A 26,306-nucleotide genomic window follows, 5' to 3' on the forward strand; every position below is an offset into this window, starting at 1 on the left:
TTGGATGCGCCTAGTGCAGTGACAGCAGAGGATGTCATGTGTGAAGATTTGGAGAGATTTCTCATAACTGATGATCCTGAAAGGTTCTTCCAAGTTGGGATACGGTTACCATACTAAGAGAAAATGGAATTGGTGAAGTTTTAGAAAAACAATATCGATGTCTTTGCTTGGGATCCCTATGAGGCTCCGGGGGTTGACCCAAGCTTCATTTGTCATCATTTGAACGTCAACCCTACCGTTGTTCCCAGGAGGCAACCACCTCGGCGTTCCTCGAAAGAGCATTCTAAGGCTGTCAAGGAAGAAGTGCTCAAGCTCAAAAGGGCTGGGGCTATTAAAGAAGTTTTCTACTCGGAATGGTTGGTGCACACAGTCGTAGTGAAAAAGAAGAGTGAAAAATGGAGAGTATGTGTGGACTTCACAGACCTAAACAAAGCCTGCCTAAAGGACTCGTTCCCAATGCCTCGCATCGATTAACTTGTGGATGCTACGGTCGGGCATCCTCGGATGAGTTTTTTAGATGCCTTCCAAGGTTATCACTAAATACCATTGGCGTTGGGTGATCAGGAGAAGACTGCCTTCATTACTCCTACGGGAAATTATCACTATAAAGTAATGCCGTTCGGGTTGAAAAATGCAGGGGCTACTTACCAAAGGATGATGACCAAGATGTTTGAATCGCAACTTGGAAAGACCATTGAGGTATATGTGGATGATATGATAGTGAAGAGTAAGACAGTACCTATGCATGTGAAAGATCTAGACGACACCTTTTAAATACTTAGGAAGTACAAGCTGCGCCTTAACGCCTCAAAGTGTTCTTTTGGGGTGGGTTCCGTAAAGTTCCTAGGCTAGATGGTGACTCATAGAGGAATAGAGGTGAACCCGAAATAGGTTAGAGCCATTCAGGGCCTGCAACCACCTCGGAATCCAAAGGAAGTTCAAAAATTGACCGGGATGACCGTTACTCTCAACAGATTTATCTCTCGGTCAGCTGACAGATGTAGACTTTTTTTCCAATTGTTAAATAAATGGAAAGGATTCCAATGGTCTGAGGAGTGTGCTTTAGCTTTCCAACAACTTAAAGAATATCTTTCCCGACCACCCATCATGTCTCGGCTGGAGGTCGATGAAATCCTGTTTGCATACCTAGCTGTAGCTATCCATGCAGTCAGCCTGGTTCTGATAAAGGACGACAATGGGGTACAAAGACCAGTTTATTATGTCAGCAAATCTTTGAATGAAGCTGAGGTGCGTTATTTGCCTTTAGAGAAGGCAATTCTGGTTGTAGTTCATGCCACACAAAAGCTTCCTTACTATTTCCAGTCCCACACCCTTGTGGTTTTGACTTAACTGCCTCTCAAGTCAGTGTTACGGAGTGCTGACTACTCGGGCAGGGTGGCCAAGTGGGGAACTATTCTGGGAGCTTTTGATATCAAATACATGCCACGCACCTCGGTGAAGGGCCAGGTCCTCGCGGATTTGGTGGCAGAATTCGCCGAACCATCGTTAGAAGAAACTGCTAAGGAATCACACATGGATGAAAAATCAGTTGGCATGATCACGGGTAAAGGACCTCCGATTTGGAAAGCGTATGTTGATGGGGCAGCCAACTAGAGGGGGTCTGGCGTTGGACTTGTTTTGGTATCCCCTGAGGGAATTATCTTTGAGAAATCATTGAGATTAGCGTTCTCGGCCACTAATAACGAGGCCGAGTACGAAGCGTTCTTGGTCGGTATGAATATGGTACGGAGAATGGGGGGAAAGGCAATTCATATGTCCTCGGATTCTCAATTAGTCGTGGGCCAAGTGACGGGGACCATGGAGGCTAGGGATCCAAGAATGCAAGAGTACGTGACCTAGGTCAAATGTTTACAATCCGAGTTCGATTCTTTCATCCTTTCGCACGTTTCTAGAAGTGGAAACACACATGTGGACTCGTTGGCCACTTTGGCGACATCCTTGGCTCAATATTTGCCTAGGATTATCCTCGTCGAAGACTTGCTAAAACCAACTCTAACCACTGCAAATGCAGTCCACATCCATTTGATAAGGTCTGGACCTAGCTGGATTGAACTGTGGTCTCTTTTCTAAAAAGCGATATTCTACCCGAGGAAAAGTTTGAAGCAGATAAGAGTCGTTGAAAGGCGCCTCGTTTCTGGTTGTCCGAGGATCAAAAATTGTATAAACGCTCCTTTTCTGGACCATACCTGCTGTGTGTACATCCTGAAGCAATGAAGGCACTTTTGGAAGAATTACATGAGGGAATTTGTGGAAGCCATACTGGGGGGAGATCCTTCGCCCATAGGGCTCTAACTCAGGAATATTGGTGGCCCAATATGCAGAGGGAAGCTCAAGACTACGCAAGAAAGTGTGACCAATGCCAAAAGTTTGCTCCCAATATTCATCAGCCTGGGGGAGTCCTTAATCCTCTGTCTAGTCCTTGGCCATTCGCTCAATGGGGACTGGATATAGTCGGGCCTTTTTCGAGGGCAGTGGGAAACAAAAGGTGGCTGCTCGTGGGAATTGATTACTTCACCAAGTGGGTCGAAGCCGAGCCTTTATCAAATATTAGGGATGTCGACTCCAAGAAATTTATCTGGAAGAATATTATCACTAGATTTGGGGTACCTCACACACATATTTCAGATAATGGCGTACAATTTGATAGCAAAGATTTCAGGAAATACTGTAATGACTTGGGCATCACGAATAGATACTCCACCCCAGCTTATCCTTAGGGAAATGGGCAGGCCGAGGCCGTTAACAAAGTCATAGTTAATGGACTTAAGAAGAGGCTAGATGATGCGAAGGGTAGATGGGTAGAAGAGTTGCCACATGTTCTATGGACATATCGGACTACGCCGCGAAGATCCACTGGAGAAACGCCCTTCTCCATGACTTACGGGGCCGAGGCGGTGATACGTTTAGAATCTGGGTTTCCCACATTAAGTACGAGTTCCTTCAGCCTAGGGAATAATGATGGCCTCCTAGGAAAAAGCCTAGATCTGGTCGAGGAAAGACGAGAGGCCGCCATGGTCCAAATGGCTTATTATCAGCAAAAGCTTAAACGAGGATATGATGCTCATGTGAAGTTGAGGCCACTAGCACCTGGGGATTTGGTGTTGAGGAAAGTCGTGGGTACTGCCAAAAATCCAGCATGGGGAAAGCTAGCACCAAATTAGGAAGGACCATATCGGATCATCTCCGTAGCAGGCATAGGGTCATATCGATTAGCTGATCTAGATAAAAAAATTGTACAACGCCCTTGGAATGTAAACAACCTATGAAGGTATTCTTATTAATAAAAAGTATTTTTGCCGTTCTTTGTTCAAATTATCAGTATGTAGTTTGGTTTATCTATCACTGCTCATAAGTATCAAACAGAAACTTGGTCATGCCGGTCCTTGGACCACATGCCTTGTGAAAATTGATATCTTATTGTCTGTTAAACAGAACCTTAGTTATGTCGGGTCCTCAGACCTTCTACTTTGGAAAAATTAACATTTCAAGTTACTACTTCTAAGTATCAAACAGAAACTTGGTCATGCATGGTCCTCGGACCACATGCCTTATGGAAATTGATATCTTATTGTTTGTTAAACAAGACCTTAATTATGTCGAGTCCTCAAACCTTCTACTTTGGGGAAATTGATATTTCAAGTTACTACTTCTAAGTATCAAACAGAAACTTGGTCATGCATGGTCCTCGGACCACATGCCTTGTGGAAATTGATATCTTATTATTTGTTAAACAGAACCTTAGTTATGTCGAGTCCTCAGACCTTCTACTTTGGAAAAATTAACATTTCAAGTTACTACTTCTAAGTATCAAACAGAAACTTGGTCATGCATGGTCCTCGGACCACATGCCTTGTGGAAATTGATATCTTACTGTTTGTTAAACAAAACCTTAGTTATGTCGGGTCCTCAAACCTTCTACTTTGGGGAAATTAACATTTGAAGTTACTACTTCTAAGTATCAAACAGAAACTTGGTCATGCATGGTCCTCGAACCACATGCCTTGTGGAAATTGATATCTTATTGTTTGTTAAACAGAGCCTTAGTTATGTCGGGTCCTCAGACCTTCTACTTTGGGAAAATTAACATATCAAGTTACTGCTTCTAAGTATCAAACAAAAACTTGGTCATGCATGATTCTCGGACCACATGCCTTGTGAAAATTGATATCTTATTGTTTGTTAAACAGAACCTTAGTTATGTCGGGTCTTCAAACCTTCTACTTTGGGGAAATTAACATTTCAAGTTACTACTTCTAACTATCAAACAGAAACTTGGACGTGCATGGTCCTCGGACCACATGCCTTGTGGAAATTGACATCCTACTTTTAGTTAAAAAGAAGTTTGGTTATGTCGGATCCTCGGACCCTCTACTTAGGGAATAATCGCAGAAACCATACCACATTAGTATTGAGGTGTTGATGAGCCACTTGGATTGCTTTATGCCCCAAACTGAATTCTAAGTTAAATTTTTTGTGTATTGCTGTGTTACATATATTATGCTCTTGAGGCACAATTTACAAGTATACGCTAAGTATATGTACTTTTCATTTAAAGTTACGGCTAATTGAAATGTTGGAGGTGGTGTTAGTTTTTCCATTCATTCATTTTTGCGCTAAAGAGAGGCGAGTGAGTATTTTTATACTAAAGATTGGAAATCAAATGAAAGCCAAACAGTCAAAGTTTCTCATTAATTTCTTTTAATGTACATTCAAAGCAAAAAACCTTAATATAAAATTTGTTACATAACAAAAAAGGGAAGAAGTCCTAACTAGCCTAAGCCTTAAGCCTTAGAAGGGGGTCCTACTCGGAAGTGCTGGCAGCCTCTGTTCGTTTCAGCTCTATTTCAAATGAGGTCTGGACTTGTTTCCCTTTATCTCTAGCCACCGGTGGAGGGACATTGGGCTCGGCATTTTGGCTCGTAGTCTTCTCGGCGCCATCGCCCTATTCCTTCTCTTTGTTGGAACCCTTAGGTTCTTTAGGAGTTGGAATGGGCTCCGGAATCATGGAGGGGAGTGTGGAAGACGCCGTCTCGGGGGCGGGTGCGACAGGAGGAAGTTCTTCGAGCACCTGGATGTCTTGGGGGAGCCAGATGTTTTCAGGCTTCCTCAACTCGAAGGTTGTGGGAATCTCTGCCACATTTAAGGTTTCCTCTAACACTTGTTAACAATATTCCCAGCACAGCTCGGCGAACTCCTCAGTTAGTTGGTTTTCTGTCACTTCCACCCCTTCCTTGTAAGCGACCTTATTCGCGGCCTTCATGGAGTCCTTGAAGGTACGAGCCTCATCCCTCATCCTAGCAAGCTCCTTCTTCAGGTCGGAGTTTTCTTGTTGAGCTTTGGATAAGTCTTCGTCCTTCTGACGAAGAAGCTTGCGTTGCCCCTCCACCTGGGTCCTCATTGTCTTCAGGCTGGCCTCGACACAGTCCCTCTCCCTTTTTTGCTCTGCCAGCTGTGTGGTTAGTTTCTCGTTCTGCATAAGAGCTTGGCCTAGGGACTTCTCGGTTTCCTGCCTAATCTCCAGTTCAACTGCAGCTTTCTTCTGAGAGTCTTCCACCCACTTCTCAGCAACGAAGACTTCCTGAATGGCCTGTGGTTAAATATCAAAATAAATGCATTATTAGTAGCACAAATTTAAAGTACATAAGAATGATTCTTTCGTTAAGGTGTAATGAAAGCAATAAAGTGATGATAGGACTTAGATACTCACCAAGGCCAAGTCCCTTTTAGCGAGAAGAACAGATGCGGTTGGTTCATCTTGTCTAGGGCATCCATGTCCTTGGGCAGAAGAAGAGGACGTTCCGAGGCATCAGCCAAGTGGTGAGCGTGACCTTGTTGGAATGCCCTAATGATGGATTGGCAAGAGATTGGTGCCCCATCTAATTTCAGCTCGGGAGACCAGTTAGTCGGTGTACAGCGTACCTCGGCAAGGTCTCGGTTCTCCCCACTTTCCACTGAAGAGGCACGTCCCTTGTCTTTGCTAGTTTTCTGTTGTTGTTGTTGTTGTTTTAGCTTCTTTTGCCTCTCCGCATTTGCCTCCTCGGCCTCATTCTTCCTCTTCTTCTTAGGCTCCGGAAAGGGAGGCTAAGGGTCGGAGGGAGGAGGGAGGAGGGGGTGGTGGCAAGGACAGAGGGACCAAGGACCCACCCGTTTCCTTGTTAAAGACTTTCGAGCCCTTCTTATTCATCAGCCTCCGCAGAGTGGCTATATTCTTCTTCTTCGGAGCTGGAATCAGGCTGTGCAATTACTAAACCTTGTATGCCCAAATTTCAGCGGGCGCGTGCTCTTCGTCCGAGAGGATGACGAGTGGATCTTCTCGGGGTCTTTCAACTTCCTTGAGTCAAAATTGGTCGATCTCCTCGTCTAACGATTGTTGCAAGGACCCTTGCTCTTCTCGGACGGCAGTTGTTTGGGAATGTGCCGAAACAGGAATCGCTGCGATCAGGCGAGAGTATAGTATGATGGAGGGGTTGTCTGGGAGTTCACGGTTAGAAAGGAAGCTTGGTCGTGACATGTCTATCCTTCTGCGTCGTTTGTCTCCCGCGGTGATCGCGTTGTCAATTTCTTGAAAATCCACTGATAAAGGATCGTATCCTAGTATCAGGTGGGCAGCTCTCACTTGTAGGTCTTCGCTGACAAAGACTTCGGAGCGAAGGACGCAATTCAAGTCTGCAACGTTGCAAAAGCTTAGACGTGGACGTACATGTTGTTTATTTGTGAAAAGAAACATCTGAGAAGACGAGCATGGTTGGATTAGTGATAAATACCAAGGGAAAAAAAAATAATGTGCAATATAATTCAAAAAAAGCAAATGTAACAGGATTGAGTCATGGGTTAGGATATCTAACTCCTATGGAGTCACACCTGGCTCTCCCCATTTGATTGGGCAATAAGGACCGTCAAACCAGTTTCCCGAGGCGATGAGATAGTCGTCTTTCATGCCTTTGTTGGATTTGGGAAGATAGGATATCAGCCTAACAATGCTAGACCTGGATTTAATGTAGTATCCTACACTTTTGAGTTTATGGCACTCGTACATATAGGCAACATCGTGCCATGTAAGGTTTAGACCCATTTGCTTGTTTAGAGCATCGACACAACCTAAGACCCTGAATACGTTTGGTGTGCACTGATCTGGGCATAACCTATGGCTACATAGGTATTCGCTAGTTACGTTTTTCATGGGGAGGGTCATCCCGCCTTCTATGAAGGTGATCATGGGGATGATAACTTCTCCCTCTCTCCTTGCGTCACCTATGGCTTCTACTGGGCAATATTTCAAGCCTACGTCATGAGGAATCTGATATTTGGCCTAAAAACCCTTCATACCGGCGTCGGTATCTACTAGACACTTAAATCTACCCATTTGGTGGGAATGAAACGAAAGTTTAAAGAAGGAAAGGGATCTAGATGGTGGCCGAGGACAGAAGCCGAGAAGGAATGAGTAAAGAAAAGTGAGAACTTACGGGAGTTGATTAGGCGATTCTTCACGAGCTTCTTGAGAGAAAAGATAATGATTGGCACTTAGATTTCATTGATTTCTGAAAGAATGGATGGAGATACAGGTTCCCAGGCGTTTTGACGTGCGGGAGGCGGCCTCGAAATTAAAATTCTCCCGCTCAATTTTTAGAGCAAATCTGGGTCGTTGGATGTGTATCTCATCGTTGAACGTGGGGAATAGGATGTAACTTATAGACATAAATGCGTGCGTTCCGGGTTTCGAAGCGTCAGAGACGTTTTAAGGGAACGAAAGGACCCCTACACGTGTGGCAGTTTGCAAAGTGTGTGTAGGGTGCGCTGTTTGGTTTAAAACTCTATTTCTCCCCTCGGATGGAAGGGAAAAATAAAGTTTTGAGGGGCTATTATGGGGGTAAAAGTGCTTGAATATGTGTTTGGGTTTTGGGCCTGATTAGTTGGTACAAATCTATTCAATCGGGGTCTCTAGGCCCACAGGTCAGTCCGCACTATAGTATTCCAATGAGGTGTCCGAGGAGGAGTCTCTCCTCAGACGGGCCCAGCAAAGGCCCTAGGACTTGCTAAACAGTTTAAAGGCAGGATTCTGGAAGATCTATTGGGTAAAGGTGTAGTCCAAGCACCCTTTAGAAGCAGGAACGTGTGAGAAATATCTGGGGAAAAAGCTGCTACCACCACATTAAAGGCCCTGCATCTACCTCCCTGGCCGCATTGATGAAGAAATGACCTCTGAACAGTAGAATTCAGCCTTCCTGCAATTATTTGAAGACTTCAAGAAGGTGGTGGATGAGACAAGTATCTAAGAGGAAGATTTATGTGACACGTGGATGAAATATGGAAGAAGAAGAAGTATATAAGAAGACGAGAAAGGAAAGAGGAGGGGGATCTTCTTCTTGGCTAAAAAACTAAGAATTGTAATATTTTGCTTAAAAAAAGGAAATACTATATAAATTGTCATCGGCTTACGTCCGATGAGGGTTTTTTGTTACGTCCATCTATTACTTGCATAGACAGCGGCATTCTAGCCTGTTGATCAACTTTCCAACATCCCAAACCTAAGTTTCAAACCCATACTCTACAAATTTCATTGTATAAGGCTCTTTGGGCCTGAGCCTATCACTTGTTTTTGGGTCCGGGTACAAATTGTGCACTTACACTACTATAAATCTCTTTGTAGCAGTAGTTTTTTTTTTTTTTTTGTAACAGCTACAATATACTTTTTATTTATTTATTTGGTAGCAGTTTCCCAATTGCTACAATATACTCTTTTTTTTTTTTTTTTTTTTTGCACCTCATAGGTACTTTCTAAATACAAAACCACAAAGTTTAGTCCTTTTTGTTTTTTTATACTCCAATATAGATAACTAAGACCCTAATGACCAAAATATATACCCCTAAAATACTCATAAGGACACAAATACCCCTAGAACTAAAAATGACCAAAATATCCCAAAAATTAATGTCCAAAAATAGAGAAATATTTTTAAAATTTTCACAAAGAACAATATACCCCTAGACCTCCAAAATTACAAAATACCTTAGGAATGATTAAAATGAACAAAAAATAAATCTCTAAAATCACTAAATGATAAAAATACCCCCCCAAACCATAGTATTACTACTATTATCTATTGGTTTAAACTTTAAACTGTGAAGATGTTTATCCTTAGCAATCTAGCATTTATTCTATGTGATTAGAAAAATTACTAATAAAATAAATATGTTTATTTTGATATATTAACTATTTTAAATGAAATATAATATCATTTTTCTAAGATTTATACAAGAAAAAATTGAATTTTTCTCATATTCTTGCTCAAATTAAGTTGTTTTTGCAACAATTGAAGCATTGTCCAATAAAAGGAAAAAAAAAATTTAGTTACACACAATCAAGAATGTAAAAAATAAAATAAAATAATAGTAATTGTAGGATATTTGCATTTTTTTTTTAGTAGGCATGAAACATGCCTGTCTATATTGGCTACTATATCATGCAATTTTCATGTTGTAAACACATATATATAGTGTGATCAAATCGCTACAATATTCTTGTTGTCTTTATATTTGAATTTGTCTATAAAATAACTAAATATTACAATTTTTTTACAGGAAAAATTATTAAAATAATTTTTTTTATACATTGATTGTTGGGGTGAGAGATTTAAACCTTGGGTGTCTCTGTTGGAAAAGTGTCAACCAGTTAACTTACAAGATTCTTGGCTAAAATTATTGAAATATTAGAGAAAACTAACAATAAGTTTCCTGCAGCAATTCTATGAACTGCTGCTAAAAGATCTATAGCTGCAGTTACATAACTGCTAGTATAAATAATTAATTTCAAAAGTAATGGTTGTGTGTACTAGTAGTTTTTAATTCTCAGAACTGCTGCTATAGATATTTTCTATACCAACAATTCCTAAAATTGTTACTATAACTTATAGTGACGGAAACTTAACAGTGGCTATTCAGGTTGTAGTAGCGGCTTAGAAAACCGTTGGTATAGACCTATCTGACTTTTAGCAACTGTTTTTGATAGTTTTAGTAGCGGTTACAACTGTGACTAAAAAACACAAGGTTTTTTTTTGTAGTTATGGGAATTCTCAATTTATTTATTTGTTCTTGTAATACTACAAGATAGGTACTACAAGAAAAAGGCTTGAAAAACTAACATATGATTATACTTCAGACTTACCAACAAGTTTGGTTAAGCCATAAGTAACTCCCATAGCAATCCAACCTCCCATCAAAAACCTTAAGGAGGACTTCAATAGGTGTCTTCCCTAGAAAAGCACCTAGTCCTCCAAACCCTAACTAGGCAAAATTCACAACCCCAATTACCACTCCCACCCTCACTGCATAGTCCTTATAAACACTGCCCCCAAGCAGCGGTACTAATTCTCACACTGCAAATGAAAATGCTGATGCTCTAGCCGCATGCCAAGGGCTTGGCAATTTCTCTTTCTCAGCATTTTGTTCCTCCACTCCCATATAATCATTGCTACCATCTCTCTTCATTTGTGCCATTTCAATGTCGTGTATATTGGTGGGTTCTAGTTAGTTCAACTGGTAAAGTCTCTAATGGTTGTATAAGAGATCTAGGGTTCAATCCGTGCCTATACCAAAAACTGATTGGTGTCTTGGTCTAATGATAAAGAGCTATAGTCAAGAGCGACGCCATAGGTTGAAACTCTCTCAAAAAAAATGTCGTGTATATTGTGGGTAATTGGGGCAGAGTTATAACAAGCCTTGGGGGGTCATGGCCCCCCAAAATTTTTAAAATAAAAATTTATTTTATATTATGTATAAATATTAAATATTTAGCCACAATAATAGAAGTTGGCCCCCTCAAATGTTTGAGTTAGTTGAATGATGCTCTTAAAAACCAATATAATATGTCAATTAGTCTAGAATTCATAGAGACAACGTAGTTTTTTTTTCTCTAATTTGTTTTTTTTTTTTTTTTTACATGTTTAATATCAAACTAGACAAATTTTGTTTAATATTGAATTTTAAAAGTTGATAAGTTCCCCTAAAAAATTATTTTGCGAATATACATATATGAAAGTTGGTAATTTTATATACAATATATTTATAAATTATGACCTACTCTAGTCTCTAGTATTAAAATATTGATGTTTATATTTGTATATATTCATTTACGTATGTGTGTAATGATTTATCTTAACTTGAGACTAATATATTAGTAACAAAATTTGACCCTCCAAACAAAAAATCCTAGCCCCACCCTTGGTGAGTAAACAGAAACGAGCTCTCCGATGGCCATACTACATGCTCCGGCATCCAACCCAGCAACCTCAGAAAGGATCATGGATTTAAAATCCGTTCGGACAGCTCCAACTCCAATCATAAGGGATGCCGTGGAAAGCAACAAATCATTGGCACCCAAGATGGCATTTCTAAGCCATTTTCCCCTTTTGGTGCAGTCTAATTCATCGTTTTTAGTTTGTAGCTCAACTTGGAATGATTTGACTTCGTTTAAGGCTGATGGTTGGTCGTGAACTTGATTGGCTGCCATGGAAGAAAGGTAGTAAAAAAACAAAGCAAGTAAAGCTACCATAATGAAGAAGATTATAATAATGAGCATATGCAGAGGAGTGTGGAGGGCACACTCTCAGGAGGTTATTTATAATGGAAAATGGTAGTCTTAATGGAATCTAATGTGTGTTCACACTCCAGAATATATATATATATATATATATATATATATATATATATATACAAAGCAAGTAAAGCTACCATAATGAAGAAGATTATAATAATGAGCATATGCAGAGGAGTGTGGAGGGCACACTCTCAGGAGGTTATTTATAATGGAAAATGGTAGTCTTAATGGAATCTAATGTGTGTTCACACTCCAGAATATATATATAACATTTGGAAACTTATTTATTTATTTTTAAATAACGCCTCACGTTACTTAGCTTTAGTTAATGTTTTGTGATTACGTCGTAAGTTGTTATTGACTTATGAAAAGACAATACAAAAGATCAAAAGCGTTCCCTAATGAGATATTCTATCCACATTGTAGGGAAGGGATATGAAGTTGTTGTTTTTGCTTTGGATTGCGAGCGAGGGATATCTATTTTTATTCTTCTTCATTTTTCTCTTAGAATATATTTATTGATCTGCTCATCTACGTTACTTATTGATCTGCTCAATGTAGTATTATAAAATTCACATATTGAGTGAGCAACCTATTTTCTTGGAAAACTTCTAATTAAAAAGAATGGTCAACGCTCACAACGATAAATCTGTATAACTATAGGATTAAAAGATTAAAAAAAAAAGATTAAAGGTTTCTAATGAGATATTCGATCTACATGTTGGATATGAAGTTGTTGTTTTGTGTTTGCGTCGTATATATTACTATATATTGCTGCCTGTTCAAACATGTCTAAGACCTGGAATATCTAACCCTTTTTTCCAACTCTAACAGATATATTTGTTTAAACATAGTCTTTATGAAGAATCAAAAACTTAAATTGAAGAAACAAAATAGAATAAGAAGAATGTGATCATCTTTGTGCTTGTGTTGTTCGTTTTTACTTTTTGTTAAGTTTCTTCTAATTTTTTTTTAAAAAAAAAAGGTTTCTTCTTATTATATGTCGTCTCCAAATTACAAATTTAAAAAAGTTAGATGTAAATTTCTGTTTTTAGCGAACATTTTAATATTTTGATTGTTATGTACATCTAACCTTGGTATCATGACTTTCTTTGGGTAATAGCTTGTACAAAAATCGATAATTTTATTTATAAAATAAGTACGAAGTTTAACTTTGCAATTATAAAAATAAAAAATAAAAAATTTAAAAAGAAGAAGAAGGGGAAAACAGCATCTTGAGTTTGCATGAATGCATTAGATTCCAACGACACCATCTTTCCGTACATGTCGAAGCGACCTTCACCACATCCCTAATTCATCATTCCTTCATTTAAATAGAAAGCCCTGAGGCGTGTGTCTTTCACTCTCCTTCATAATCAATACCATTTTATTACTACTTGTATATAACATGAAATGGAACCAATTTTTTTTTTTAGTTTTATGTCCACGCTTGAACCAAAGAAAATTAGTGGCTGCTCTAGGGTTATTTTTTTGAGGGGTCAATAAAAAACTTAACTCATACAAAATTTACAACAAAAGAGAACTTGAATACATTAGGAAAAAAAAATAAAAACTAAACTGAAATACGTAAAGTTCTATAATTGCTTTCTATGATATTTCATATTTTGAAATCGTTGCATGATATTTTCATTAATATCAATCTTACGAGTTACATATATTTCAATATACATAGTCAAACAATCATTTATCCATTGATCTTCTATTTGATTGGTTTATTTCAAATTTATTAAGATATAAATGGGTTTTTTCTAAGGTTTAAGATAAACAAATTTCTACTTTTGTTGTTAGGCTTATTAAATTTTTTTTTCCAAATTTTAGATCAAATTGGTTTGTTATTGAGCATTTTTTGTGTTTAAAAAGACTAAGATATTGTTAAGAGGATTATATTCAAACTTATTTTAGTTGGGCTTAAAAAATATCTATAGTCAGGGTGTTCAAAATTTTATTTTAGGGGATTAAAATGAAAAAAAAAAGTAAAACATATTATTATTAATTTTTTTGGGGCCAGTTCAGGGGTTCATTTGAACCCCCTAGGCTCCAAGTAGAGCCGCCTTAAAATTCTTGTATAATTGTGTGTGATGATTTTATGATGAGTGGAAGCATAAAAGAGAAAATACACACAAAAGTTTTAGTCAAGCCTGCTCAACAAATTTTAAAGTCTAAAGCGAAAACTTTAAGTGGGCTTTTTACTTTATTTATTATATTTAAATATTAATTAATTAAATAATATTAATTTAATTAAAACTATTTTCATTATTATCTTCTAAAAATTTTTAATGGATTTCTTGTTCATTTGTTATACCCAAAATTTTTGTTGTGTATTGTTTAATATTGAGATTCAATTTGTCTATAGATTCTTTTTGAGATTCAATTTGTTTTTTAATTTTTCTCTTCTTCCTTTAAATATTTTCATATCTAAATGCATATTTTCTAGTAAACATTTATAATTTTAAAAAATATTTATAAATAAATGAAACATGATTTATAATAGAAAATTATAGTTTAACTAAAATAAAATTTTTAAGTATAAAACAATAGACTTAATTTATCAAAAGTAAAATTGTAGCTTTACTAAATGATGTGGTCACTTTATATTCTAAACTTACACAAATAAAAATTTATTTATCATTTAACTGAATAAATTAGTACTAATGAAAATATGTACTTAAACCATACAAATTATATAAATTACTTGAAATATTTTTTGAAAAAAAAATGGTAACAATGGAAATAGTAAAAATCCAACTAATTAAAATATAAAAAACTTTAAATAAAGTCGCAAATGGGCTGATGTGATATCACATCAACGGCCACGTGATGATGGCTAGCTAGAGTCTATAGACTCTTTATCTATTGTTTAAAAAATAGAAAGTAGACTAGTTTTTTGTATTTTGAATTATTGTGGGGGTCTTTTTAATATACAATGTATTCTATAGAGAATTCGTAGTAGATGTTGCAAAAAAAATGTCATTTTACAACACCAAAATTCTATTTTATTATTTTACTACATTATTTTACAACATTTCATTTATCAGATGTTCTATTATTCAATTCTATACATTAAAATAATATTTCCTGCATATTAAAATAATATATTATTTACTCTCTATTATCACCGTCAACAACATCAACAACGGCACATCGACCACTGCCGCAACAACAGCCACCAACAATCATTGCCGCATCAACACTGACCAGCCACCATCGGCATAACCACCACTTCGCCACCACGCATGCCCAGCAAGGTAGCAACCACCACCACCCCACCACCACCACACACCCCAGCAAGGCAGCAACCACCAACAAAACAGGTGGAAAAAAAAAACCAGCAAATACCAATCACCAAGCACAACCACCACCCAAATGCCAAACCACCACCGATTCAAACAAACAAATAGCCACCGATTCAAACAGACAAACACCAACAGCAACAGCAACAGCCACCGATTCATCATTTCATCAAACAAACACCAACAGCAACCTTCATCGATCTAGCCACCGTTTCAAACAGACAAAAACCAACAACAACCATCACCGATTCCAGCCACCAAGAAACCACAAACCCACAAACCACAAACCCACTCACCTCTCCGTGACCCACTTCGCCACAAGCCAAGTTGCTGCGACCCACCTCGCAACGACCCACCTCCCCTCGACCCACCACACCGCCGTACCCACGACCCACACCGTCACCTGACCCACGCCGGAGCCCACGCCAGAATATACCCACATCGGAACCCATCCTTCACTAGAGAGAGGGCGATTAGACAAAGAGGGAGGAGAGAGAGCAGAATCCGGAGAAGTGATGGAGTGGCTCAGAGTGGGATGACAGAGAATGAATAAAAAACTTCTTTTTTTTTTTTTACCATTCTCGTCCATACCGTTGCAAAAATGCAATGGTACTGTTCACATGTGGCAAAAATTATGAGATTTGGAACATTTGATAAAAGGGAGTTTTTGATATTTGGTGTGCCAAATGTGCCAAATATTTGGCATTTGGCACATTTACCACATCTAGTGTGGATGCTCTTAGCTAATAAAAGTGGCCTTAATTTTTTTATAACATAAGTAAAAGGATAAATAACACTTAATGAAAATATAATATAATATAAGATGTGGTATTCTTTTGTTTGGGGGCCTTAGGTGAATACCTTAGTTGCTTATATGCTACAGTCGGCCCTGATTTATGTGATGCGGTTTAACGGCCTATGTTCATGGTGTGAAAGTCTTCAAGAGTTAAATATTCTATTAAGCATTTATGTTACAAAGAACCCAATGTAGAATTTATACTAAAGAATACTTGAATAACCATAGACTAACACAATGTTGAGTTACTTGTTTTACAAGTACATGAACCTACAATTGATTTAGGTCACTTAAGCCAGAATATTTCTACCATGAATGATTTGAGAGGATTATCCAAACCTGAAATCATTATTAGCATCAACTCTTAAAAGTAATTCTTTTCACAATAAAGACCAAATTTGGGAAGGCGAACAAAAAGAAAATGCAATATGGATGTGGATGTGGATGTGGATGTGGAAGGGCATGCTCTCTTACAAATAAAAATAAAAATAAAAATAATATGGACCTTGGAGGTCCTCTACAAAATTGAGGTTTTGATGAGGGCCAGATTTAGGTATAACCCTACAACACCCTATTATAAATAATAATTGGTGTTACGAACACACACATAGGTGAGTTGTGCACTCTTCCCTTCAACTCTAAGAAAGTCTCCAAAATATTAGACTAAAAGAAATTTAATCCTATCGAAAGTCTAAATTGTTTCATGATATACAAATTGTTTCATGATCAATTACCTTAACATTATTTGGCTTTTATAAAAATTAATTAGTTTCCTAGAATTAAATTTTATTATTAAGTAAAGTTACAGTAATACCTATAAAAATTAGAATTAATATTGTTCTACACCTTGAAATTTATTGTATCCTTGCTGTCATATTTTTATTATGCGTCTATATTAAAGAAAATACTTTTTCTATTTGTAAATATTTTCTAATTAAAAATATCGAATAGTTGAAAATATTAAGCTAGATATGAAAAACCTAAAATAGAAAGAGAGAGGGAAAAAGGGTAGAAGAATAAAAATTTAACAAAATCTCAAATAGAATCTCTTAAATAATTTTATTATCGATAATATAAAATATATATATATATATATATATATATAGATATATAACATAAAATTTAGATGAAAATGCATGCATCACTTACAAAATTTATTCACAATACTTGTTATAGTTATTTTTTAAAGAATAAATTCCAAAATAAAAATAAAATTATACTTAAGATCAATTATGTTACAAAAAGATTAAGCAAACTAGCTATTATCAATTGAAATACGAATAAGAAACTTACATACAAAAAATTAGTTAGTAATTTTGCAACTCAAAAAATAAGAATGATTTTCAAATAAAAAATAAGACATATAGAAAGTTGAGTAAATATTATTTAATTAATATTTAAATATCAAGAAAAAAAAAACTCCACTTAAAGTTATTGACATAGTCCTCAAACTATATCAAGTTGGATTTGGTTTTGATTTATCAGATCCATTTGTTAATTGATATTTAGTTGTTGTGAGGGTTCAAAATAAAAAGAATGTGTAATCCAACAATATAAATTTTAAAATATTAATCCAATAAAATGTTATTAAGGGTTACAACATTAAAAATAAGTTATATTAGGTGTGGGGGATTGGACTGAGTCTACCCTGAAGATCCCAATTCAAAGAGAATATTCCTAAAAATCCCATTCACAAAATGGACTCGACCCATATGTAAATATAGGATAACCAGAGCCACGTAAAAAAGAGACCATTTGGAACCATTATCGAGGTACTTCGAGGAATCAACCTTCCCAAAGAAACATAGCTCGACCTAGAAGCGGTCCTATGCTTTACTGAGGACACCTTTTCGCTTATCTTCTCCGAGGAACATGTAGAAGAAGATACAAAGCTTAATGTAATAGTCACTTTTGCATTAATGAGCTCTCTCTTTATCTAATGTCAGTCACATTAAATGTTGAATGACTGGCCTAAACAGTAACAACACCCCTAAAGTCTATCTTCATGATCAAGAAATTGTAGGCAGAGGGATTGATGGGATAAGTATCCCACAAATCTAGCTAAGACGGATACAGTTGGAGGGGGAGAAAGAGTGAATATAAAAGGGGGAGGAGGTAGACGAGAAGGGGGATTCAGAAAAATCTAAGAACAAGAGAGAGAGAGAGAGAGAAAAAGAGAAGAGTCTGAGTGTAACACCCCAACCTAATTGCATAATTAAATTCATGAGTTTATATGTTTGTTATTACCTTAATTATTTTAAGTGCATTAAAACTTTGCTATTGTGATATTATGGAAGACATATGCTCTTTTAATGTTGTAGAAAAGAAATTTTATAAAGATAAGGATATAGATATATATATATATATATACACACACACACACACATATATGCAAAGTTATATTATCATTGGGCCTTTCTTGAAATATAAGTTTATATGGGGTGAAATGAAATATAAGTTTATATGGGGTGAAAAGTATAAATGCCAAAAGTGGAAAAGAGTGGGAAAAAGTGGTCTTTGATTTTTCTCCTATGCTATACACGTACAAGCCCTCAAAGTCAATTCCTCATCTTTTCCTTTGCTGTACCAGAAGCTTCTTGCTTCATTTCTCTTGCTTTTTCTTTTCTTTCTCTCTTTGCTTTCACATGGCAAGACCTCTCTCTCTCCCTCTCTCACCAAAACAATAAATCTCACTCTAAAGAAGGAATTAAGAGCCTAAAATTAAAGCTTCAGCTTCAAATTTGTGGGTAAGTAATTAAAAACTTATTTGATTTTAGAGTATTTTGATAGTTTAATTGTTTTCCCTTCTTTGTTCTCAAATCTGATTTTAGGGGCTAAACTTGTGATTCTGTTTTTGTAAGTTGAAAGTTTGATGGTGTTATGGTCTATTGGATGCTTAATAAGTCATTTTAATGTTTATTGTATTGGTATAAAAATACCCAAATGAATTGAAGACCATTTGAATTTAGTTGATGAATTTTGTATCAACATGCACTGAAGCTGTCACTGTGACAGATTTGATGTTCACTACAAGAAAATTCTGTATTAAATCATTTACTGTGAATTAGGATGTTAGGAGTAGTTTTTATGAATCCTAAGACACATATGGTTGTTATGGAAGTGGTATCACTGCATTTGGATTAATACAAAAATAATGGTTTAATTTCTAAGTTGCATAAATTTCTGTCAGGACATATTTGAGCACGTTTCCTTGTACGATTTTTAATAAATTATGATTTTATTATTTGACTTTGAAATTTATACGGTATATATTAGACATACGGGGGAGTAGCTCTGTAAAATTTCATGACAATTAGATGTGTTTTGGCAGCTCATTCGTATTTTACAAATGGGGAATTTGCTACTGGAATGATCAGTAAACAGTGTAGGATAACTATGACTTTGTAGATTTAATTTTGAAGTTAGGGTTAATTTTTTGAGCTATAATTTAATTTGCTTATCTTTTAGTATGTTTAGATCAGATATGAATTTTTATGGCTTGGTTTCTCTGTGTTTTGGTATGTTATGAGTTTGGTGATTGTACCTTGTTTTAGGGGAAACTCTATGTGATGGGAATTAAGATTTTACTAAGTTCAGAGTTAGGTTGTGTTTGAGGTATAAGTTTATATTTTAGGAAGAGTTGTTAGTAATAAGTTTTGGTCTTTCATTTAGGTGACGAGAACGAGAACACGGACACTTGAGCTCCTCTGGTACAAATCTCTCGCGTCTTCTGTTTTCAGGTAAGGGATTTGTGACATGTGCGTTTGATAAGTATAAGGACTATTTAGAAAACTATAATGCATTAAAACCTTTTAATTAGAGATATTACATATAAGCATGATTCAAGTAAAGATTTATGTTCGTGACTTATTAAATCCAATATATATATATATATATATATGATAATTTTAGCATACTGATGCTATTACTCATATTACGAACATAATGTTAAAAGAAAGAATTGGATATGCTATTGTTATTAAATAGTTATGTAAAAGTATAGTATCTGAAAAGTATAGTTTTTAGTTATTCCATTGTCATGATCTGAACTCAGCCAGTAGGGGTTATAGTACTAGTATTTCCATGGAGATTTTGTTTGGCCATTAAAAGTGGGACTAGCTCTGCTGTACCCGCCCTTGTTGGTAACCGCCAACTTGTGGAGGATGTCAACCTACCCCCATGGTTGAAAGTATGTATTATGATATGATTCCGGAATTACCTAGCATTGTGGGGAATGTTGGATGCCTGGCACTAAGTGCTGGAAGCCTTCCAAAGTTGTGACAGACTTACAATTGGATTAACTAATATGTATTATAAAAGAGCTATTAAACTATTTGAAAGTTATAAGAAAAGTATGATGATAAGAAAAGTATGTTGAATTATGTTTAAGTTCCTTATCATGTTCTTTTATTATTATATGAAAGGAAAATGAAGTATTTTCATTTGAAAGTTCATAAGTTAATTTAAGAACAATATGAATAGTATGAAGGCTATTTTTATCAAAGCTGACATATCCATAAAGTATTTGATTTACATGCATTCTTATCAAAGGCCCATGGAGCTTAAAAACCTTACTGGGCTTCGCAGCTCACCCTATTATATTTCAGTGCACAGGTCCATCCTGGAAGCAGCGAGAGTATTAAAGTTGGCAAGATTCTATGATTCTCTTTTGTTTAGATTGTATAGTTTTTTTTGTTGTATAGTAGTTTAGCTCTTTTGTTGTATAAGAGGAATCAAGATATACTTGATTCTTTGAGCACAAATGTAATTCTGAACTTTAGTTTGGTTTGAACCCCAGTGGTATGTCTTTGGGGTTAGGTTTGTAAATAAGAGTTTTTGCTAAAGGTTTAGCTATGTAATATTTGCACAAATACCTGAAGTTTCAGCCAAGTGGCAATCTTGCAAAGTTCAAATGAAATGAATTTTCAAGGTTTTCACATTTTTGTATATTATGGCTTTTATGTAAGATAATAAGCAGGTATACAGGAAACAATTCTTGATAAGCACCTTCTGTTTAGGTTGGTTCGTGTTAGTATTAAGGTAAACTTGATATTAACATGCCGGTCATGCTCTAAATTCTGAAGTACAGGTTTGGGTCGTGACACTGAGCTTGTATTTTTCCCTAGAAATTCTATGTATACCTTGGGAAACAGATTTTCATCAATATAAGAGTCTAATTCAATCATTTTCATCTCCAGTTATCTGTCTGATCTTCCTATTGTGGGATTTCGCCATTTTTTCTTAAAAAGTTAGTTGTGTTGGTCTGAAATTCATAGCAAATTCGACCCCCACATTAGGTATAACTTAATATTTATGACAAATGTATAATCAGTCTTATGCTTAAACTTTAAATTCCAATTCAATAATTTTGTCTCTCATTTCTTAATTCATCTTCACGTCATAAAAGAATGAATAATGCTAGAGGCACAATATTTTCATGATATTTTTTTTACAATGGTTGAGTTGACAATTTTTTATTAATTTTTATTAGATCCACCATTAACATTAATTTATTTATATTTTGAACAGGAAAACTCTTGTTTTGTTTTGATAGACCGTCAAGCTGATTTTGACCTTTACAGAATGCCAAGTTAAACTAATTTAGATATGATGCAAAATTAGATAATAATCATAAACTAATTTAGATTATGATTATTCTTCAACTTTTTTTTTATACAAGATAGAATTTCTATTCTAATCCAATCTAAGTGTATATATGTGTGAAACTCCCTCCTAGAGACTTAAACCTCAACCCTTGCCCCCCACACCCCACAAACATTTATATTAGTAGAGTGACCACCGCACTAAGGGTGCACCGTGGTATTTCTTCAACTTTAATATAATTTACTAAGTTGTAACCCATATTTTTGCATGAAAATATTTAATAGTTGTGATGATGAGATAATCTTAGTAAGGTGAGTGAGCAATATAATACACTTTGACAGTGTTTGATCATTTTTTGTTTATTATTTAATTAGCTAGTTACCCAAAAATTATGTAAGGTACTAGAAAAAAAATGAAATGTACAAAATATCAAGGAAAAGAAATTAACATGTACAGTTTGTTTCAACCAATATTTTCATCTAAATTCCTTTGCCAAAGATACAAATATGATAGAAATAGACAGACAAATAGAAATATGAGACTTCTCAGTTTATTTGTGCTTGTAACACTACAAGATGGGTACTACAATGAAAAGAAAAAGGCAAATTTATTTGTGCTTATAACACTACAAGATAGGTACTACAAGATCCAAGAGATCTTGAAAAGAAAAAGGCTTCAAAAACTAGCATATGATTACAGTCCAGACTTACCAACAAGTTTGGTTATACCATAAGTAACTCCCATAGCAAACCAACCTCCGATCAAAACCCTTAAAGAGGATTTCACAACAGGTGCCTTCCCTAGAAAAGCACCTAGCCCTCCAAACCCTAACAAGGCAAAACTCACAACCCCAATTACCACTCCTACCCTCACTACATAGTCCTTTATAAAAGCTGCCCCCAATAGCGGTACTAATGCTCCCACAGCAAATGAAAGTGCTGATGCTCCAGCTGCATGCCAAGGGTTTGGCAATTTCTCTTTCTCAGCATTTAGTTCCTCCACTCCCATGTTATTAGTGCTACCATCTCTCTTCATTTGTGCCATTTCAATGTCATATTGTGAGTAAACAGAGACGAGCTCTCCAATGGCCATACTACATGCTCCGGCAACCAACCCAGCAACCCCAGAAAGGATCATGGTTTTAATATCTGTTCGGACAGCTCCAACTCCAATCATAAGGGATGCAGTGGAAAGCAACCCATCATTTGCACCCAAGATGGCAGCTCTAAGCCATTGTCCCCTTTTGGTGTAGTCTAATTCATCGTTTTGAGTTTGTTGCTCAACATCGAATGATTTGACTTCATTTAAGGGTGATGGTTGGTCGTGAACTTGATTGGCTGCCATGGAAAAAAGGAAGTAAAAAACAAGAAGCAAGTAAAGCTACTATTATGAAGAAGATTATTGAGTACATGGAGAGGAGTGTGGAGGACACACTATCAGGAGGTTATTTATAATGGGAAATCAAGATTAGAGATTTTAATAATGGAGGTCTGAAAATGGTGGTCTTAACGGAATCTAATGTGTGTTCACACTCGAGGTTATATATATAAATATATTCATATTTATAATTCGGAAGCTTTTTCTTGTTTTTCTTTATTTTCTTAAATAAGGCTTGACGTTACTTTGCTTTGTTGTTGACTCATGAAAAGGAAATACAAAATATCAAAATGAGATATCCGATCCACATGTAGGGAAGGGATATGACATTGTTGTTTTTGATTTGGATTGCGGGGGAGGGATATCTATTTTTATTCTTCTTCTTTTTTCTCTTAAAATATATTTATTGATCTGCTCAATGCAGTATTAAAATTCACATATTGAGCAACCTATTTCCTTGGAAAGCTTCTAATTAAAAAGAATGGTCAAAGCTCACAACGATAAATCTGTATAACTATTGGATTAAAAGATTTAAAAAAAAAAAAAAAAAGATTAAAGGTTTCTAATGAGATATTCGATCTACATGTTGGATATGAAGTTGTTGTTCTTGTTTGCGTAGTACATATTACTATATATTGCTGCCTGTCAAAACATGTCTAATACCTGGAATATCTAACCCTTTTTTTCAACTCTAACAAATATATTTGTTTCATAAAATAAACATAGTCTTTACGAAGAATCAAAAAGTTAAAATGTGATCATATTTGTGCTTGCATTGTTCTTTTTTCCTTTTTGTTATCTAATTTTTTTTTTTTTAAGTTTCTTCTTATTATATGTCAGTTGTGTTTGAGATAACTTATATTGGATAGCTTATTTTATTATTTAACTTATTTTTACCACTATTCATGAGTCTCATTGTACTTTTTGATACTATTCATGAGCCTCATTGTACTATTTCAGTTAACTTTTAACTTTATCTACAGACTTTTGATGACTATACAATTTACACTATGACCTAACCTCAGTATCAATGACTTTCGGTGGCTAATAGCTTGTAGAAAAATCGATAAATGTATTTATAAAATAAGTACGAAATTTAACTTTGCAATTAAAAAAAGGAGGAGAAAGCAGCATCTTGAGTTTGAAATTGTAGGTGTGAATTGCAATCATGGTTTTAAAAACTGGTACGGTGAGCGAATCGGAAAAGCAGCTAATTACTGGTTTTAAGGTCGGACCGGGGTCCGACCGATGGTCGAACCGGTAACGTCATAAATAATTTAATTATTATTTATTTAAATTATATAAATAATTAATAAATTTTTTAACGAAGTATATAACATTTTTTAAAGAATTTAACATAAAAACATTACAAAAAAATCATGCTTAACATAATAAACTTTCAACAAAACCAAATAAATAAGTTCATTAGTCATTATATTTACATCCAAATGACAAATAACAAATAAGTTCATTACATCCAAATAGCAAATAAGTTTTAAAGTTTCAAACAAACAACTAATAAGTTTGAAAACTCAAGCATCATTTGTTATGAAGAAAATTGAAATCAAGATCATCATGTGAACCAAATGCTCCACCACTAGCATCATTATCATCATCCTCATCCTCATCTTCTTCATCTTCAATAGGAATAGGATGATTTTTATCTCTAAATCTGGGAGGATCATCATCTTCATCACCAAATGATTCCAAATTGATGTCATCATCATCCTTAATCACTTCATTATCCATATCTATACAAATTCCAAAACCAAAGAACAATACATGAAATAACGATTCTAATAATCATTTATCATAAATATTGTGACATAAACAAACAATCGTATAATTCTCTATAAAAAATATTTCACAAACAATAATCTTTGTAAATCAAATCCACAACAAATCCACACCATACAGAGAATCCACAACATGATCAAAAGCAAAATCAAACGGAAAGAATGTTACCTGATGAAGCTGAGCTGAGAAACAGAGAACAGCACTTCAGAGGGAAAAAAAAACCCAGCACTTCAGACTTTAGACTTCAGAGTCCACGATCACAACCATAAATTTCTCCTACAAACGAGAATTGAAGCATGGAAATGAGAAATTTAAGTGAAAAAAGAAAAGAAAAATGAAAAGAAAGAAAGGGAAATTGAAATGAAAAAACAAAGGGAAAAATGAAATTGAACCATACACATTTTTAATTTCGATCAGGTCGCAGACGCCGTTATGTGTGGAGGCAGAGAGAGTGATGGTGGGCGTGGTGAGGGGCTGGGGCATGCGCGCGCGAGGGGCTAGGGCGTGTGCGAGGGTCGCGAGGGGCTGGGGCTGGGGCGCGCGCGAGGGGGTGAGGGGCTGGGGCGTGCGCACGCGCGCACGAGGGGGCAAGGGGCTGAGCGCTGAGGGAGTGAGGGACAGAGGGAGAGTGTGACTGTGAGAGGCTGAGAGCTTGAGGAATGAGGAGGCTAGAGGCGTGAGGACTGAGGAGAAGTGAGAGAGGCAAAGAGCTGAATCTGATAGGTTATGAACTTAGGAGTTAGGGTTAATTTTTGAGGGCAAAACGGCACAGTTTTGCCTGATGACAGGTTCCCGATTCGACCGGCCGGTTTTGCGGTTCTTAAGGTTGAACCGGCCAGTCAGAACTGTTCATCGTTTTTTACATTATTTTCGGTTTTATATCATAACCGGACCGGATTTAAGGCCGGCTCCCGGTTGAACCGGTCGGACCGGTCGGTCCGGTCCGGTTTTTAAAACTATGATTGCAATAGACTCCAACGATACCAATCTTTCCACCTGCCCAAGTGACCTTCACCACATCCCTAATACGTGATTTCTTCCTATAATTAATAGAAAACCCTGAGGCGTGTGCCTTTCACACGCACTCCTCCATATTCAATACCATTTTATTACTAGCTACTTGTATATCATGGAATGGAACCAAATTTTGTAGTTTTACGTCCACGCTTGAATCAAAGAATATATAGAAATATGCTAAGATTCAAGATGCTTCAAGTTAACTCAAATGGACCTAGTGGAGAGGAAGCATAAAAGAGAAAGGGTACATAAAAGTTTTCGTAAGGTTCATCTCAACAAATTTGGGACCTAAGGTGAAAACTTTAAGTGGGATTTTATTTATTTATTATATTTAAATATTAATTAATTAATTATTATTTATTTGATTAAGACTATTTTCATTATTATCTTCTAAATATTTTTAATAGATTTTTTGTTCATTTGTTATATTTTCACCCAAAATATTTTTTTGTGTGGACCTAAGACAAAATTGCATGCATCACTTACAAAATTTATTGACAATACTTGTTATAGTTTTTCTAAAAAGTAAATTCCAAAATAGAAATAAAATTCTACTCAAGATCAATTTTGTAACAGAAAGATTAAGCAAACTAACTATTATCAATAGAAAACATATGAGAAACTTACATACAAAAACTTAGTTAGTAATTTTGCAGCTCAAAAAATAAGAATGGTTTTCAAATAAAAATTAGAAATATAGATAGTAAGTAAATATTATTTGATTAATATTTAAATATTAAGAAAAAATCCACTTGAAGTTATTGACATAGTCCTCAAACTATATCGAGTC

The 26,306-nt window shown here is 35.8% G+C and overlaps 1 protein-coding gene, 1 long non-coding RNA gene and 1 pseudogene across 2 annotated transcripts; 1 reads left to right on the forward strand and 2 right to left on the reverse strand.

Annotated features, from left to right (window-relative positions):
- Positions 1 to 10,166: 10,166 nt before the first annotated feature.
- LOC142642295 (vacuolar iron transporter homolog 1-like) lies at positions 10,167 to 11,527 on the reverse strand (annotated as a pseudogene).
- Positions 11,528 to 18,329: 6,802 nt separating this feature from the next.
- LOC142643728 (uncharacterized) lies at positions 18,330 to 19,540 on the forward strand. The gene is made up of 2 exons (XR_012845910.1): positions 18,330 to 18,468; positions 19,394 to 19,540. It is a non-coding gene; the product is annotated as an uncharacterized LOC142643728 (long non-coding RNA).
- A 2,324-nt stretch (positions 19,541 to 21,864) lies between these two features.
- Positions 21,865 to 22,725, reverse strand: LOC142644784 (vacuolar iron transporter homolog 1-like). Its single transcript, XM_075819358.1, has one exon. It carries the CDS (start codon positions 22,667 to 22,669, stop codon positions 22,019 to 22,021), a length of 651 nt encoding a protein of 216 aa, XP_075675473.1. The 5' UTR covers positions 22,670 to 22,725; the 3' UTR covers positions 21,865 to 22,018.
- Positions 22,726 to 26,306: the final 3,581 nt, after the last annotated feature.

Source organism: Castanea sativa, chromosome 7 (genome assembly GCF_040712315.1).
Source record: "Castanea sativa cultivar Marrone di Chiusa Pesio chromosome 7, ASM4071231v1".
Classification (NCBI taxonomy): Eukaryota; Viridiplantae; Streptophyta; class Magnoliopsida; order Fagales; family Fagaceae; genus Castanea; species Castanea sativa.